Here is a 14,337-nt window from a genome sequence, read left to right as displayed (position 1 = left end):
ATATATTTTATACTTGGTGGTTTGCTGCTTGGGAAGATGGATAGGTGCTGATGTATGTGGGTGGGATAGCTGTGGCTTCGTTGCCGAATAATACGGATACGTATATTGTTCTTATTGCGTCGGGGAACTATACGGAGCAAGTATGTTTTCCTCCATAATATCTCTTGGTGTATCTAACGATCAATAGGTGAACGTCACCCGCCGGGGTCCAACCTATCTTTTGGGTCAAACTATGAACCCCATGAATCAGTCCTACAACACAGTCAACATAATCTGGCGAGCAATCGCCGTCACCGGTCTCGACAACGCCTTCACGAGCACCTTAACCATAGCACCGAACCTCAACGCCTCTCTCACCGGCAGCGGGACGACAGGCTTCGCCGTCCCAGCCGACACCCCCTTCGGCTGCGTAGACTTCAGAACCTACAACCTGAACCTAATCAACGACTACGCACCCTACTGTCCGTCTCCCTCCTTCTCCTTCCCTCCATCCAGCTAACAACTCCTCCAGCCGACGACCCCTCCCTCGCCCTCTCCATCTCCTACGCCAACGGCGGCTTCTACTACACCGGCTTCTACTCCTACCAAGACACCATCTACGTCGGCAAGCTCGGCAACGCCTACATGCACAGCAGCACCATCGCCGGCGAGACGGACTTCTTCTACGGCTTCGGCACCCTATGGGTACAATCATGCTCCATCCTGCTCCGCAACTGCGGGGGCGGCATCACGGCCTGGAAAGGCACCAACACGACCTTCGAGAACAAGTACGGGGTCTACATCGTCGACTCGGCCGTGCACGCAGCGAACGCGTCGATCGCGGCGGTCATCAAGGGCAAGTGCGCGCTGGGCAGGCCGTGGAATGCTAACATGCGGGCGATTTTCGCGCGGACGTATCTCGATGCGTCGATTTTGAGTACGGGGTTTATTGATTGGAATCCGGCGCGGTATGATAATTATACGTTGCAAGCCGAGTATAGGGATTTTGGGCCGGGGTACAACGTTACGGGGAGGGAGGTGGCGAGGTTTGATGTGCAGTTGAATGAGAGTGGGTGGGCGCCGTACAGTAGTCCGCAGAAGGTCTTTCAGTATCAGGGGACGGGGAGGTTTGGGAATACGGGGTGGATTGATTGGGGGTTTTATTGAGAAGAGGTGGGGGAGATGGGGATGGTAGATAGTAATTGATGAAGATTTGTTCTCAGGAAATAGATTCGATTTGCTGTCAAAATTCCAAGAATTTAAAAGTCCATCCAAGAGTGAAGGAGAATGTAGATCTTAAGGTACTGTAATAATCAGAAATTGAGATAACATTGTTCTAGAGTTTGTGCGACAAATAGGAGGGAAAAGTTTTCGAGATCCCAGATGGAAAGGAGTTCAAGACCTCTCCCCTTTCAGCCAAAACCATAAATATATATAAAATGGAAAAATAAAATAAAAGTCAAAAAGCTCATAAACCCCAACAGGAAAACTCAATCCTCCCAGGCGGGAGAATCTCCAACACCACAGCTATTGCGTGATTTCAAGGCTCGTCAATTTTCCATATTCCAGGACCCCATAAGGGAAGACAGAGGTACAATCGCTATCGAAAACATCTAGATCCTGAGGGGCTGCTAACTCGTGAGATGGCGAACATTTGCTTATCTGGAGTTAGATGTGAAAGATGAGGTTGAGGATGGGGCTTTTATTTGGGAGGGGGTGAATCGAAGTTTGGATATTAGGTATGTTAGTTTCGGTTTTAATAGGGGAAGTTGAGTTCCGGATCATGTGCTAGGAGAGACAATGAGAGGGAATCGTTCTGTGGTGTTATTGACTGAATGATGATAGGAAGTTAGCGGTTACTCAAGCAGTAAATGGGACTTCCTTGAAGACTTTTGAAATAGAAGGAAACCTTCATCTTGCTTGCGCCTGAGGCTATGACGAACCGAACCCCTTTTTATCTTGGCTTTGCTCGTTAGTATCTTGCATATAATCGTTCAACAATACAGAGTAGTTTATCAGCAAGTAATTGAGATTGATGTTAGTTCACACGTGCTGAAGAATTCTTGGACGATGGTTTCTAAGCAGCAAGCTATTCTATTCTTAAAATGCAACTAGAGCTTACTAGCAGGAACAATGAGCGCTGATGCTTTACTCAAAGTCTCTTCTGCCTCTCGCTCAATTCTCTTGACGAGCTCATCACACGTTGGGATATCATGAATAAGTCCAATGACTTGACCAGCAGTCCAGACCTACAAGCGGTTAGCATGTATCCAAACTATCAAAGTTCAAGAGAGAAACTTACTCCATAATCAGGATCCCCATTAATAAAAACTTCCCGTCCCCTCTTCCCACTCACATACGGCGCAACTTCCTCAAACTTCCCCGTTGTACTCTCCCTCTCAATCTTCGTCGCAGCCTCAGTAACCTTATTCTTATACAACCGGCTCGTATTCTTCCACCTCCTTAGCACAAGCTCCGTATCCGTTTCCTGCGCCTCGACAATCTGCTTCTTGATATTCTCATGAATCGGCGCCTCAACCGTACACATAAACCGAGTCCCCATATTGATCCCCTCCGCACCCAAACTCAAAGCAGCAGCCAGCCCCTGACCATCTGCAAACCCGCCCGAAGCAATGAACGGCACATCAAGCGATTGTCTCGCTCGACTGAGGAGAATGAAGTTCGTGATATCCGTCTCTCCAACGTGTCCTGCGCATTCAAAGCCATCGATACTCAAGAAATCCACACCAAGCTTGATAGCACTCTGAGCATGTCGAATCGTGGTACATTTATGCAAAATAATAATCCCCGCCGCCTTCAATTTCTTGATGACCGGACCGGGACTATTCCCCGCCGTCTCCACGACCTTGATGCCCTCATCGATGGCGACTTGTGCGTATGCTCCATAGTCCGGGGCGTTCATCGAGGGCAGGAGCGTGATGTTCACGCCGAATGGGTTCTTGGTCATCGTCTTGCATTTCCGGATCTCCTTTCGCAGGTCCTCGGGCGTGGGTTGCGTGAGGGCAGTGAGGATTCCCAGGCCGCCGGCGTTGCTCACTGCTGAGGCGAGTTCGGCGTATCCTACCCATTGCATGCCACCTTGGACGATGGGAACTGGAAACGGCTCGAGTCAGCACATGTGAAGGGTTGCAGAGGCCATTGAGCTTACTTTTGATTCCTAACGCTCTGGTTAATTTTGTGTTGAAAGGCATTTTGTGTGAAGGTGTAGGAGTATTCTAATGTGTGATAGGAAGGAGATCTGGTCTATGTTCTATGTAGCATCTATTGTGGTGTTGTTAAGAATCAGGCATTTTATGTCAGTTCGTGTTGACAAAAGCTCCCGCTCTTCCCCACGATCCCCAAAGCCGAGGCACGGAGACGGCTAAGCAAGGCCGCCATGCCCTGTGAAAGACCCTGATTACTCATTCGTCCTCGGTCACCTGCTGTGATAATTCACTCGTGATGTTTTTGCACGAGGTCAGAAAGATCTCTACTTCTGGGAGATTGAACACCGTCGAAGAAAGCTGAAGGCTACCTGGGTAGAGTCTTCAGCGCAATTGACATGACTTGGAAAAATCACGTGTGGCAGGAGCAATTCCAACCTGAATGGAATTCTTCGAGAACTTCACCTCTTTCGGGTGACATCTGCTCGTTCCACCTCATCCGCTCTCGTACCCTCCGAATTGCTACCATAATTGTTCCAATGTTCCAATGTTACACCCAACTCTTCAACTGGAAACGGTCCCTGAACGGCTATCAACTTCCGGTCAATACTCGCATCATGCTGTATCACGATAGGCTGCCCTCTCTGGGAAGCTACTCAGGGCCAAAATGAAGGCTGTATCACTTGGGCATCAATGCTGGAACGATGCGCTGGTTTATGAGGCTGTCCGAAACGGGAGCTTTTAATCAAGGCTGCAATCTTAATAGACTACTTGGCTTCGTCTCAAGTCGCCACGCAGCGATTGAAATCCTTCTTCTTCTCTTGAGCAACGTCCGCGTCGTCGTCGTCGTCGTCGTCAAAATGGTGTATCATCAACAAATTCTCAATGCGCACGATTGTACTTGCCAATGGCTTGAGCTTTCTGTGGCTGGGAGTCAAGGGTCGTCGTCCGACTGGCTAACGATGAATGCGCGGTACGCTCGACGAATTGTACGACCCTTCACACTTCAAGGAACCAGGAATTGGCTCGAACAACGCCTGCTTCCCCGAGACAAGAGCAGCACCCATCATCAGTCCATGGCTTGGTAATCTGCTAACGAAGAAAGAGGCTTGCAGTTGCGGGTTCAGACCATATCGTGCGTGCCCTTTTGCTTCTGGGACATTGCGAACGGTAATGCATGAGTGGTCAGACTTTGGGTTCACGCTGCGTCCGGGCCATAATTCCTTCTGTCCAGGACGCTGTTTGGGTTCCAGTCTGTCGGGTTCGCGGTGCAGATTGGCAAAGCGGTGTAGATTTGGTGATCACGTTGGCATCTACATACTACCTGTACATGCTGATCAGGACAGAGATGCAAGTCGCAGGGCTGATTGCTTAGGGGTGGACAGGACCTTCATCGGTCACCAGTCCATGGGTTTCTCCGCAATTCAAAGCTCGAATCAAGGGGCTTCCTGGGCTTAGCACCAGCAGTTCATCGTATAAACTATGTAGCCACCCGTTCCTGCAGTGTAGCTCGATCGATGGACTTGTCTCGGAAATGGACAGTAGTCGGGGAATACCAGATGAGATGCAAAACACCGCGTCCGCTGCAGCACCAGAAAGACGTCGAAGATGCTTCCATGGACCATCACAGAACCAAAGTCTGAGATTCGTCCGACAAGCGGCCAGTGGTAATTGGGCCCAGAGCAGGCCGATGCAGATTCTGATTTGGATTTCATATCCGCACACCTGTGTTTGAAAAGTCCTAGGATCAGCAACCGTATTTTTTATTTTTTTTCAGACAAAAGCAAACCGATGTCCTCGTACGCCAACGAAATTACAAAAAATATACATCGAGTCTCACCAGCATTGACAATGCGTCAAAGTCTTGAGAAAAAGAGAGGGATAGTACTTGATTTGTCCTACCTCCGTCCCAGACTCCAGACGCAAAGTGAGATTGTGCTTATTGGGCTATCTCCTACTCCTATCAATTCCCCGCCTTGGATTTCCTCACACACACTGCCCAACGACCCTCTTTTTCCAATGTCCCATGACGGCTGCCATCTGCAGGAAGCTGTAAGAGTCTGTAGCGCTGGCTTTGCATTTCCACTAGTATAATTTTGTCAAAAGCCCATATTGCTTTTGGCATCTTACCGATGGTCATTCGGCATGGTAGTACACGACTTGTGGTATGCCACCGATGGAGACAGCACACACGGCCCTATGTTTTTTCGGCTGATCGACGTTACTTCTTCGAATACGTTCCTCCATCTGTTTAGATGCATTATGCCGAAACAGACGTGAGTCTAGTAGCCGTGTTGCAGTTGCATGGACGGAAGTGCAAACGCAGCAAGCTTTTTCCTTCATCTCTCTTCATAGTCTGACTGCCACCTCATTGCAATACCCCAGCTTCCTCCTCGTCCTTTTCCAAAGGCACACCCTTCTATAAGTACTCCCTCGAGCCACCTTTTCTGCAGCTCATAACGCCTTTTCCGATACCCGCACCTCCACTGTTTCGGCTCCGCATCCTGAGCTATACAGAAAGCACTCTGTTTGTAGTCGTTCTCTCTCGTTGTCGACAAGTATCAACAGCAATGTCTTATTCTGGCTACGGCTCTAGTGCTGCTACATGGCAGGAGAGATTGGAAGGTAAAGCAATCGAATTCAGAGGCCAATGGCTGTTGCTGACAACCAGCAGAGAAGTGCCGTGAAGCTCAGATACATCCACCGGTATTCCAGATCATGTCTGACAGACGAGGTATGCCATCCACACTCTCAATTGATTCAGGAAAGTCAATTGACTTGTATCTGAACAGGTGGACGAACCGCATGGTCAAGCACCGTCACGGTGCAAGGACAAAACATCCCCGCTCGATTCTGGTACGATGGACAACACGTCAACAATGCGAAGGAGGATGCTGCAGAAGTGGCCTTGAAGCACCTCAATGGATCGACCCCAAGTTCTCCTTCCCAGAGTCGAACTGGCTGGTAGACCTGCCAGCACACCATCACATTGTCAGCACCACAGCATGACATGACACCACTTCAATGAACGAGTCGCACAGGCGTGTAGGATATGAGAGCTATAAAGGGTCACCATAAGGGATGGTACAGCATGGAATGGCGCAACACGAGTGGCTTTGGGCGTCGGATTTGCTTCAGTCTCCATCAACGAGGCGGCAAAGGCGTTGGAGTTGAGAGAGTATGATTCTCGGACATTGGGTCTCTTTATTTCAAAAAAGGAACGGAAAATTTTAGATTCGAAGATGCTCCATGTCTTTTCTAGAATTGAGTGACTTGCTTTTACAATTTTGGATCTTTCAACTTGACTGGAAATCTTGCAATGTCAGAAGTTCGACTCTGAGCAGTGGGGTTTTCCCGTGAACCCAATTGTTTTTAACCTAGATCTCCTCCAAAAGTACCAAGAACGAATCCAGACAATCTGTGACTTGGAAGCGATGTGTCTTGATGATCAATTGACCTTCTTACTTTTTATCTTTCCCGATCAACGTCAACTTCTCAAGATGCCTGCAATGCGTCGATGTAAAACGTGTTTAGCGGCCTGGTCAAGTGCTCAGTTACCGTGCTGAGAGAAAGAAACTTTTCTATGCCGAAGGTCATACCAGAATTTCCAACATCCCGGTAGCTGTCAAAACGAACGACGATCGTCCCTGGTCGCTCGGTCCATGCTTGTTCATTTTGTGCAACCCGCAAGTTCTCAATGCCTCGATTGTCAGGCACCCAACTAGACTAACTGATATTTTGAAGCTTTATCCAAAAGTTGTACGATGACAACTGTTCTCCCACCAACGTCACCATGCCACCACGGTTGAACATACTCGGTGCAGGCCGATCGCTGGCTATTCGATCGAGGCCCTCGATTGCCTCTCAACAACCTCGAATCCTCAATGCGGTTTCACGGAGGGGATATGCCGACGAAAAGGATCAACCTCCGTCGGGCCCAAATGAAAATGTCGAGGGCCATGTGAGCGAATACGAGCAGGAGATGTCCAGAATCACAGGAGGCACGAAGCCTGATATCGGCCAAGGAACACCTGTTCAAGAAGTACGTGGCAGACCCTCGAGCTGTATACAAGAGCCATGACATCAGCGTTTCTCAAAGATACACATTCTGATCGTTACTCAACAGATCCTCGAACGAGATGAAGAGGGCAAAGAGAAAGCCCCAGAAGTCATCAAGGAGGAGATCGATGGCTCAAAAGCCAGTGCCAATGACAACCTAACCACCTTCGCGAACCTGCTGGCTCTGGGTCAAATGGAGAACATCGCAGCAGGAGGACATGGCTCCGACCCAGTCACAGTAGGACACAAATACGGCATACCGCAATTGCCACTGGCAAGCAACCTCAACTTCAAGCGCAGGTACGATCCCGTGGTAAACCAAGTGACGAACCTCATCATGAGGCACGGCAAGAAGAGTGTTGCTCAAAGGGTAGGCTCGTCAGTTTCTACATTTCTTTTCTGCGGTCAATTGCTGCGCAGAACCTTTTCCTCCCTTCAGACTCAAGATGCTAATAGTATTTCAATAGAACATGTCCTTCATATTAAACCAGCTCCGCACAGCCCCTCCTCCAACTCCTAATCCCTCCCGTCCTCTACTCCCCGGTTCTCCGCCGCCTTCCCACCTTCCACTGGATCCAATCGGCTACCTGACTCTCGCCATCGACTCCGTTGCGCCACTGCTGCGAATCCGGTCTCAGCGTGGTGCAGCGGGTGGTGGAGCCGCGCTTCAGATTCCCGTCCCGCTGGGATTGCAACAACGGAGGCGGACGGCTGTGCAATGGATCTTGGATGCAGCTAGCAAGAAGAAATCGAGGGGTAGTGGGAAGGGACAATTCGCTCAGAGGTTTGCAGACGAGATTATTAGTGTGGTGGAGGGGAAGAGCGGTGTTTGGGAGAGGAGGCAGTTGGTACATAAGACGGGAACATCGGCGCGAGCAAACTTGAATTATGGGGTACGCGGAAGGCGGTCTTTATGATCGGTCTGGCGGTGGTTTGGAATTGTATCATACTGTATACTCGGAAGCCTCAATGAAAGGTACTTCTTCACGTCTGTCTACCTAATAATTTTGCATCTTGATTCGGGAGCTTAGTCTACGAATCTGGCACATCAAACCCTCTGTCGAGAACACCAAGAGGTAATCGTCCGGTCTATACAATTTGGTAATTCTCCATAGAGCTCATCCATCCTCCTCCCGTCCCTCATCACTTCCCGCCTTTGATCACTCAACATTGCATGTGGAAACTCAAAATTAATCTAGAGTCTTAGTCAAGAATCAGAACGTAACTTCCCGATACTACATTAGCTCTATCGTACATTCAAAACCCAGCTATCAGCTACTTACTTTCCCATCAAATTGCTTCTTTGCCCGGCCGATCAGCGGAACGGAATCTCCCAGCGTGTACGTATCAATCAATCAGTAGCTCTATCCTTCCTTTCCCACGCTTCAACAATGGTATCAAAAGAAACAGACAAAGCTGCCTTTGTCCTTTCCACGCATTTTTTTTCCTGAGCGGAATTGTGGGTATGTACTGTGCTGTAGCAAAAAGGAAAGTAGTGATGTCAGTGTACTACTGTATGTACGGCGGTGATCTGAGCAGTATTCGGAGCTTTGACGGGCGGGCGGGCCAGCCCGAGATGTGGGCGTGAGGAAAAAGGGAAGATGTGATCGATTTATCTGATCAGCACGTTGTGGGTTGAGATCTGATCTATTGTTCAGGTACGTGTTTGGGCTCGAGGATGTGATCGTAGACTTTGAGCCCTGAGACTTTGTGTTTGAAGCTTTTGTAGAATGATAGATCGATTAGGGGTCCATAAGCCACTCTTTTGGTGGCTTGAAGTGATGATATTCGGGACCGACTTGTCAGAAAATATATTAGGGGTCCACCATTGAGGCTTGGAAGCTTGACATGACTACATGACATTTGATTCACCTGTCGTCCTTGAAACTTGCCATTCAATTTGAAAACATAGTTGTGAAAGCTGACTCTGAAAGCTTGAATGATGTGATTCTCCTTGGATGAACAGGGAACACTTAGCCGGATCATGTTCCGAGATTCCATGACTTTGAACTGCACATTGCAGGAGACAAGTCAAAAAGAACATGAACTTCAAATGTTGCCGAAATTTGTGGAGAATTAACCGTCTCTACAGACCTTGTCTGCACATAGTAAAGTAATTCCGAGATGTTACTATTTGGGCTACTTCAAACTCAATTGACTCTTGTGAGCTCTCGGACATAGAAAATCCTTCAAAAAGTCAGGCATTCATGACTTTCGAGTGACCGAGGAAAACTGACAACCCTGAATCCTGAAAGAAAGCTATATCGCTCTGAACGCTGACCAGGACGATTGATATTCAGCCAAAACACATGCAAAATTAGAAAAGCATATGCAAAGCAAGCTTCCGACTTTCGGCGGTTGTGCACGAAGGATGATCTGATAAAGGCCTAGAAACGCAGAAACCGGGGAGTCCAAGATGGCGCAAAAGGCCCGGACAAGTAAGAGATGTGATATCTGTTTCCTCCACCTACATATCTATGCAAGTCATACCCATGCCTGCATTTCCCACACCTTGCACGTGCTTTCAGGAGTGGAGGAGCGCGAGCACGCGATGCAGGAGCAGAAGCAGGATGTTACACAGCTATCAGGAAGGCTGAATCTGACACATCGTTCTGTTGAGCTCTTTTCTTTCTCTTTCGTGTTGGGTCTGGCGAGTAATTGTTGTTCTTGGCAAGGCAGGAGTCATGAATGTATGCAATTAAGAGTCCACTTGTATAGTGAGCAGCGAATGGGAAATAAACACGCCGTGCCTGCTCAGCTGCATTGGAGCCAAGGAACGGTGCCAATGCGGGAGCTGATGGGTAAGCCTTTGGGCATCTCTTCACGGGAAGGCGCAGCTCGAACGAAGATAAGGGGGACTTTTTTTTGCTTTTGAAGTGGACGCCTTTCAGGAGAGAGTTGCTTTTGAATAATACCGTCGCGGCTTTCGTCCCTGTTTGAATGCATCTTTCGGAGGAACTATGCAAAGAAAAAGAGTGGTTCACAATGACCGTCTTCTGTACCTGATACTTTGCAAGATGTTCGGCCCTTGACTCGAGTTGACTTGTTCGGCGCGAACTGCGGACTTGCGGGGCGTCAAAGAGGGGTGCATGTTGCGGATGTCTCGATTGTGTACAGAGACTATCTTAGGTTTGACATTGATGAATTCCGAGTGGTGTTGATGATCTTTGGAGCCAAGAGGAGAGGGCATAAGGACGGTTGATGTTCATTTGCTGAACGTTAATGAAGAGACCCGTTATTGTCATTCAAAAGGAAGAACGAGGTCCCGTCTTGCGAGCACTTTGCGACGGAAAGTGTGGTGGTGTTCTTATTATGGTTGTTCGTCATTATCATTCTTTCTTTTGAATCTCTCATACCCGTCTAGGCTTACGCTGCTGCGGCCGAAGCGGACACCTGGGTCCCATTGGCCTGAATCACTAGGGGTTCATCCCCGCCCGGAAACCTACACTACGCTAGACTGGAGAGAAAGTGAGCTGCTTTGCCTTACCACCAACGTACAGCTACAAGTACGGCGACGACTTGCATTTCAACCAACCGCCGGTCTGCAGGTTGCTTATTCTCCATTCGAATCTTCAACTCCATCTGTTATCATCACTCTCTTCAGTCTCCAAGAAGCCATATTGCGCAACACGGACCCGTGCCTTCCGGATGTTGTAGTGGCAGTACGGTACGTGCAATCATCCTTGACCACACAATCTTCGACATCAGAAACGTGTGCATACCAGAGTTCAGTTCACTAAACCTTGTTGACAGGTATACCTTTCGATTTCACAAACATCCACCTCTCGAGATCGAATAAACCGACTTGCGTATTACACAGGAATCAACAGACAACACCTTGATGGTAGACATGGTTTGAAGGACGAATCCACAATCCACGATGCAGACAGCTATCAAATTCCTCGAACGGTCAAGAATTATCTACCCACGATAACGCCAATCTTTGGGGCCTCTGTTGCTCTGAGTGCACCCGAATAGTCTCAACCTATTCCATATTGTCTCTTCGAAGTTACACTTTCCGCGAAAACTCCCCGGAGCGCAAGCTCTCGAGGCTAAGAACCATGGCGAACAAGACTATGTCGTTGGAGGCAATGTTGGACGAAGAGCGTAGAGATGTTCTGGCTCTACTGGAGGCTTCTTCGAAAGCTAAAGCTGCTGCAAAAGCCGCCGAGCGCGCTTCTTCGCCATTCGCCAACCAAAGAATGCCTGTACGAAGCATGCTTGATGTGGGTGATGCGCCTTCTGTCAGACGTTCATCAGCTGGAAGTGGATCACCCAGCTCTACACGAAAACCTGTACGAAGTATGTTAGATATTACCAGTCCGCCACTGTCTCCTCCCCCAATTCGAAGTATGCTGGATGTCAGCAGCAACAGCAATGGAAATAGCAGTAGTAATGAGAAGGTGCATACAACCGTCTCGACCAGAAGCGCCCAGACATCACCTACAGATCCGAATCAGAGAACCAAGACACAGCACCCAAGAAGCTTGTCAGATGCTGCTTCACGGCCCTCGGAATTTGGTCCAAGATCATCCTCTGGAAGGAAAGAAGACGCATACCAATTTTCTGGGTACTTACCAACTAATCTCGGGGCTGTTATGCCAAAACGAAATACCCAAGGCGGAAAGAAATCCTCCTTACCAAATGCCATGTCAGAAGTCTTTGGGAGCCGGGATAGAGGACGACATTCCATTGCAAGCACGGGTATCGGAATGGGCAACTCCAAGTCGAAGTCTCCTCACAACCGCTTCAGTTTGCGGTCAAGCTCTCCCTCGCTAGGATCAGACACAGACCTTGTTTTAGACAATGGCACTGTCATCGATTCAAACAATGCGTATCGAAAGCTTTCTGACGCCAACCTTGCCCAGTCTAAGGGCGGTTTGTCCGTTTTGGCAGAGAAAAGTCAGCGTAGACGGGCAGCTAACAATGTTGGAGATGGGCCTTCGGGATCTAGACTACAGAAAGATTATACGGTTGCAGACGGCGAGCATGGACTTAGCAGCGACGACGATTCTGATGAAGAAGGACGTGGAAGGAAGAAGACCATGAGGAAAGGCAGCGACAATGAAAAGTCAACTCTCGGTATGGGACGAGCCAAAGGACCCAGGACAGCCCTCAGTCTCATGGCTGCAGCTGAGGAAGAACGTAAGGGCCTCTTTTCATCTCGAAAGACCATGAGACTGATATTCTTGGCAGGTCAACAGATTGCAGCTAAGCACGACGATCATTCAGTCCGGTCACTGCTAGAGCCTGAGATCACAGTTACCACTCCTGCTGGTGACAGAGTTCTCAAGACTAGTAAGCCCGGTGTCCACCCCAACACCAGCTTTGATGATGCAACGTCAGGACTTAACACTCCAGTAGATTCAGATACCGAAGCTGATCTTACGGATATCAAACGTGCTCAAAAGTTGTCGATTAACATGACCTCGATCGTTTCCACACCTGCTACCAGTCGCTGTGTACGGACTATCTACCGTGGCGAGTTCCTACAGATGCAGAAAGAAGCGCAAGAGAATCATCGTCGGGTTCGAAAGTACTTAGTAGCTACTGATCTTAGCGAAGAAGCAGCTCATGCTCTGGAATGGACGATTGGGACGGTTCTTCGAGACGGTGATACACTTCTTGCAATTTATTGCGTGGACGAAGAACTTGGAATTGCGCCGAACGACGGAAGTGCGGATGATGCCCTCCAAAAAGATCAAGTTTCTGCTATTGCAGCATCTGCACGACCTTCCGTCTCTACTCCTAACCTCAACCCTGTCCACACTCCAAGCCCTCTGGGCCATGGCTCTGGAATGGAGACGAGTAGTGAGACGGTTAGTCCAATGGGCAGAGACAAGCCCAAAGCAGAACAGGAGCGCTACAGAGCTGTGCAAGACATCACAGACAGGGTCGCAAAACTCCTTAGGAAAACGAAGCTTCAAGTAAAAGTTGTTATCGAGGTTATCCATTGCAAGAGTCCAAAGCACTTGATCACGGAGGTGATCGATTTCATCTCTCCTACGTTAGTGATCTTGGGCAGTAGAGGAAGGAGTGCTCTCAAAGGGTAAGACTTCACTGTCGATAGATGAGATGAGTCCCGGCTTAGCTAACCTCCGCATAGTGTTATCCTTGGTTCCTTTTCCAACTACCTCGTTACCAAGTCCTCGGTCCCTGTTATGGTTGCACGTAAGCGTCTCCGTAAACACACCAAGTACAAACGTCCTCCTGTGCGTCTTGCCAATAATCTTGCGAACCCGGTAGTCAAAAGCCTGGCTTCAGCAAAGATTGACTAGGCATATGTGTGTGAGTCTTTTTGTGCGCGTCTATATTCAAGCAACCAACGAATTTCTTCACCTCGAGCGAGCGAGCGATGTTTGTATCAAGCGGTGGAGAATTATCTGCTTTGACAATGGATTTGTCATCTAACCCGCCGATATTGCGGCGATGGGGTGGGTATCTGGTAGCACTCGGGATAGTGTTTCTACTGGCGTTGGAGGTCGGAGGCTGAGTTCTGGCGTCATGGCTACGGGTTCGGAATGAGGAAGAGCTAGCATACACATTTGTGAAAGGGCTCCGACGGTGGCTGATCTCCACGTTTGCAATGGCTCTGGCTTCGATGATAAATCTACCACTCTGATTTACTCTGGTATGATGCTCCAGCATGACACGTGACACTGGTTTTGCTCCAGCTCCTTGTTCAATTCGGGAATCGCATGGGTCGGCTTGGATCTGAGGGTCAAAGTCACAGGTAGGCTTGATAGTTCTCCCAAAATTGTCGGACATCTGAAGTTAAAAGGAACATCACGACTCGAAGTGCGATTTGCCAAGTTTTCTACTGGTGGCGGGCAAGTGCCATGTTTCACTCGCTTGGACGGCAGGGTAGTTCTGAAGCCAATGGCGGAGATGTTTGATTAAATTGATTTGCTGCTTTTTCTTGGTTGCAAAAATCACCTGCCAGTCTCACTTTCGAGCGATTGCATGATCGCAGGCAGCTGCTCTCCGCTTATCAACGCACCCCACATGATCTTTTCAAGATAACAGAACACCGCCTTCATATTACCACCCTTTCCAAGGCAGATCCGGTCAGATTTATCCGCGTGCCTCTTTTACGTCCCTTCCCTGCTTCTGCTGTTATTGAGTCACCGGATTT

General features: G+C 48.8%; 6 protein-coding genes across 6 annotated transcripts; 5 read left to right on the top strand and 1 right to left on the bottom strand.

Moving 5' to 3' along the window:
* Positions 1–50: 50 nt before the first annotated feature.
* On the top strand, positions 51–1,146 carry LY89DRAFT_575944 (pectin methylesterase; the record flags this gene model as incomplete). The annotated part of the gene is made up of 3 exons (XM_018208818.1): positions 51–140; positions 188–461; positions 512–1,146. 3 exons carry the CDS (start codon positions 51–53, stop codon positions 1,144–1,146), a joined length of 999 nt encoding a protein of 332 aa, XP_018076450.1.
* A 944-nt stretch (positions 1,147–2,090) lies between these two features.
* On the bottom strand, positions 2,091–3,191 carry LY89DRAFT_576094 (2-nitropropane dioxygenase-like protein; the record flags this gene model as incomplete). Its single annotated transcript, XM_018208824.1, has 3 exons — positions 2,091–2,228; positions 2,282–3,093; positions 3,149–3,191. The coding sequence occupies 3 exons, from the start codon at positions 3,189–3,191 to the stop codon at positions 2,091–2,093; spliced, it is 993 nt and encodes a 330-aa protein (XP_018076449.1).
* A 770-nt stretch (positions 3,192–3,961) lies between these two features.
* LY89DRAFT_393538 (uncharacterized protein) lies at positions 3,962–4,851 on the top strand. Its single transcript, XM_018207210.1, has one exon. It carries the CDS (start codon positions 4,110–4,112, stop codon positions 4,599–4,601), a length of 492 nt encoding a protein of 163 aa, XP_018076448.1. The 5' UTR covers positions 3,962–4,109; the 3' UTR covers positions 4,602–4,851.
* An 862-nt stretch (positions 4,852–5,713) lies between these two features.
* On the top strand, positions 5,714–6,111 carry LY89DRAFT_576512 (uncharacterized protein; the record flags this gene model as incomplete). Its single annotated transcript, XM_018208840.1, has 3 exons — positions 5,714–5,768; positions 5,818–5,877; positions 5,936–6,111. The coding sequence occupies 3 exons, from the start codon at positions 5,714–5,716 to the stop codon at positions 6,109–6,111; spliced, it is 291 nt and encodes a 96-aa protein (XP_018076447.1).
* A 646-nt stretch (positions 6,112–6,757) lies between these two features.
* Positions 6,758–8,484, top strand: LY89DRAFT_393512 (30S ribosomal protein-like protein S7). The gene is made up of 4 exons (XM_018207209.1): positions 6,758–6,829; positions 6,888–7,185; positions 7,270–7,572; positions 7,670–8,484. Exons 2-4 carry the CDS (start codon positions 6,937–6,939, stop codon positions 8,117–8,119), a joined length of 1,002 nt encoding a protein of 333 aa, XP_018076446.1. The 5' UTR covers positions 6,758–6,829; positions 6,888–6,936; the 3' UTR covers positions 8,120–8,484.
* Positions 8,485–11,278: 2,794 nt separating this feature from the next.
* On the top strand, positions 11,279–13,480 carry LY89DRAFT_576764 (uncharacterized protein; the record flags this gene model as incomplete). Its single annotated transcript, XM_018208852.1, has 3 exons — positions 11,279–12,347; positions 12,399–13,251; positions 13,309–13,480. The coding sequence occupies 3 exons, from the start codon at positions 11,279–11,281 to the stop codon at positions 13,478–13,480; spliced, it is 2,094 nt and encodes a 697-aa protein (XP_018076445.1).
* Between the last annotated feature and the right edge of the window lie 857 nt (positions 13,481–14,337).

Source organism: Mollisia scopiformis (genome assembly GCF_001500285.1).
Source record: "Mollisia scopiformis unplaced genomic scaffold LY89scaffold_4, whole genome shotgun sequence".
NCBI lineage: Eukaryota > Fungi > Ascomycota > Leotiomycetes > Helotiales > Mollisiaceae > Mollisia > Mollisia scopiformis.
This window is presented reverse-complemented; position numbering and strand designations above follow the sequence as displayed.

Excerpts from the sequence above, each read along its gene's own strand:
- LY89DRAFT_393538 (XM_018207210.1), top strand. The coding sequence starts at position 4,110 with ATGCGCGGTACGCTCGACGAATTGTACGACCCTTCACACTTCAAGGAA.
- LY89DRAFT_393512 (XM_018207209.1), top strand. The coding sequence starts at position 6,937 with ATGCCACCACGGTTGAACATACTCGGTGCAGGCCGATCGCTGGCTATT. Across the intron at positions 7,186-7,269 it reads AAGGAACACCTGTTCAAGAA|ATCCTCGAACGAGATGAAGA; the intron begins GTACGTGGCAGA and ends GTTACTCAACAG. Across the intron at positions 7,573-7,669 it reads AGAAGAGTGTTGCTCAAAGG|AACATGTCCTTCATATTAAA; the intron begins GTAGGCTCGTCA and ends GTATTTCAATAG.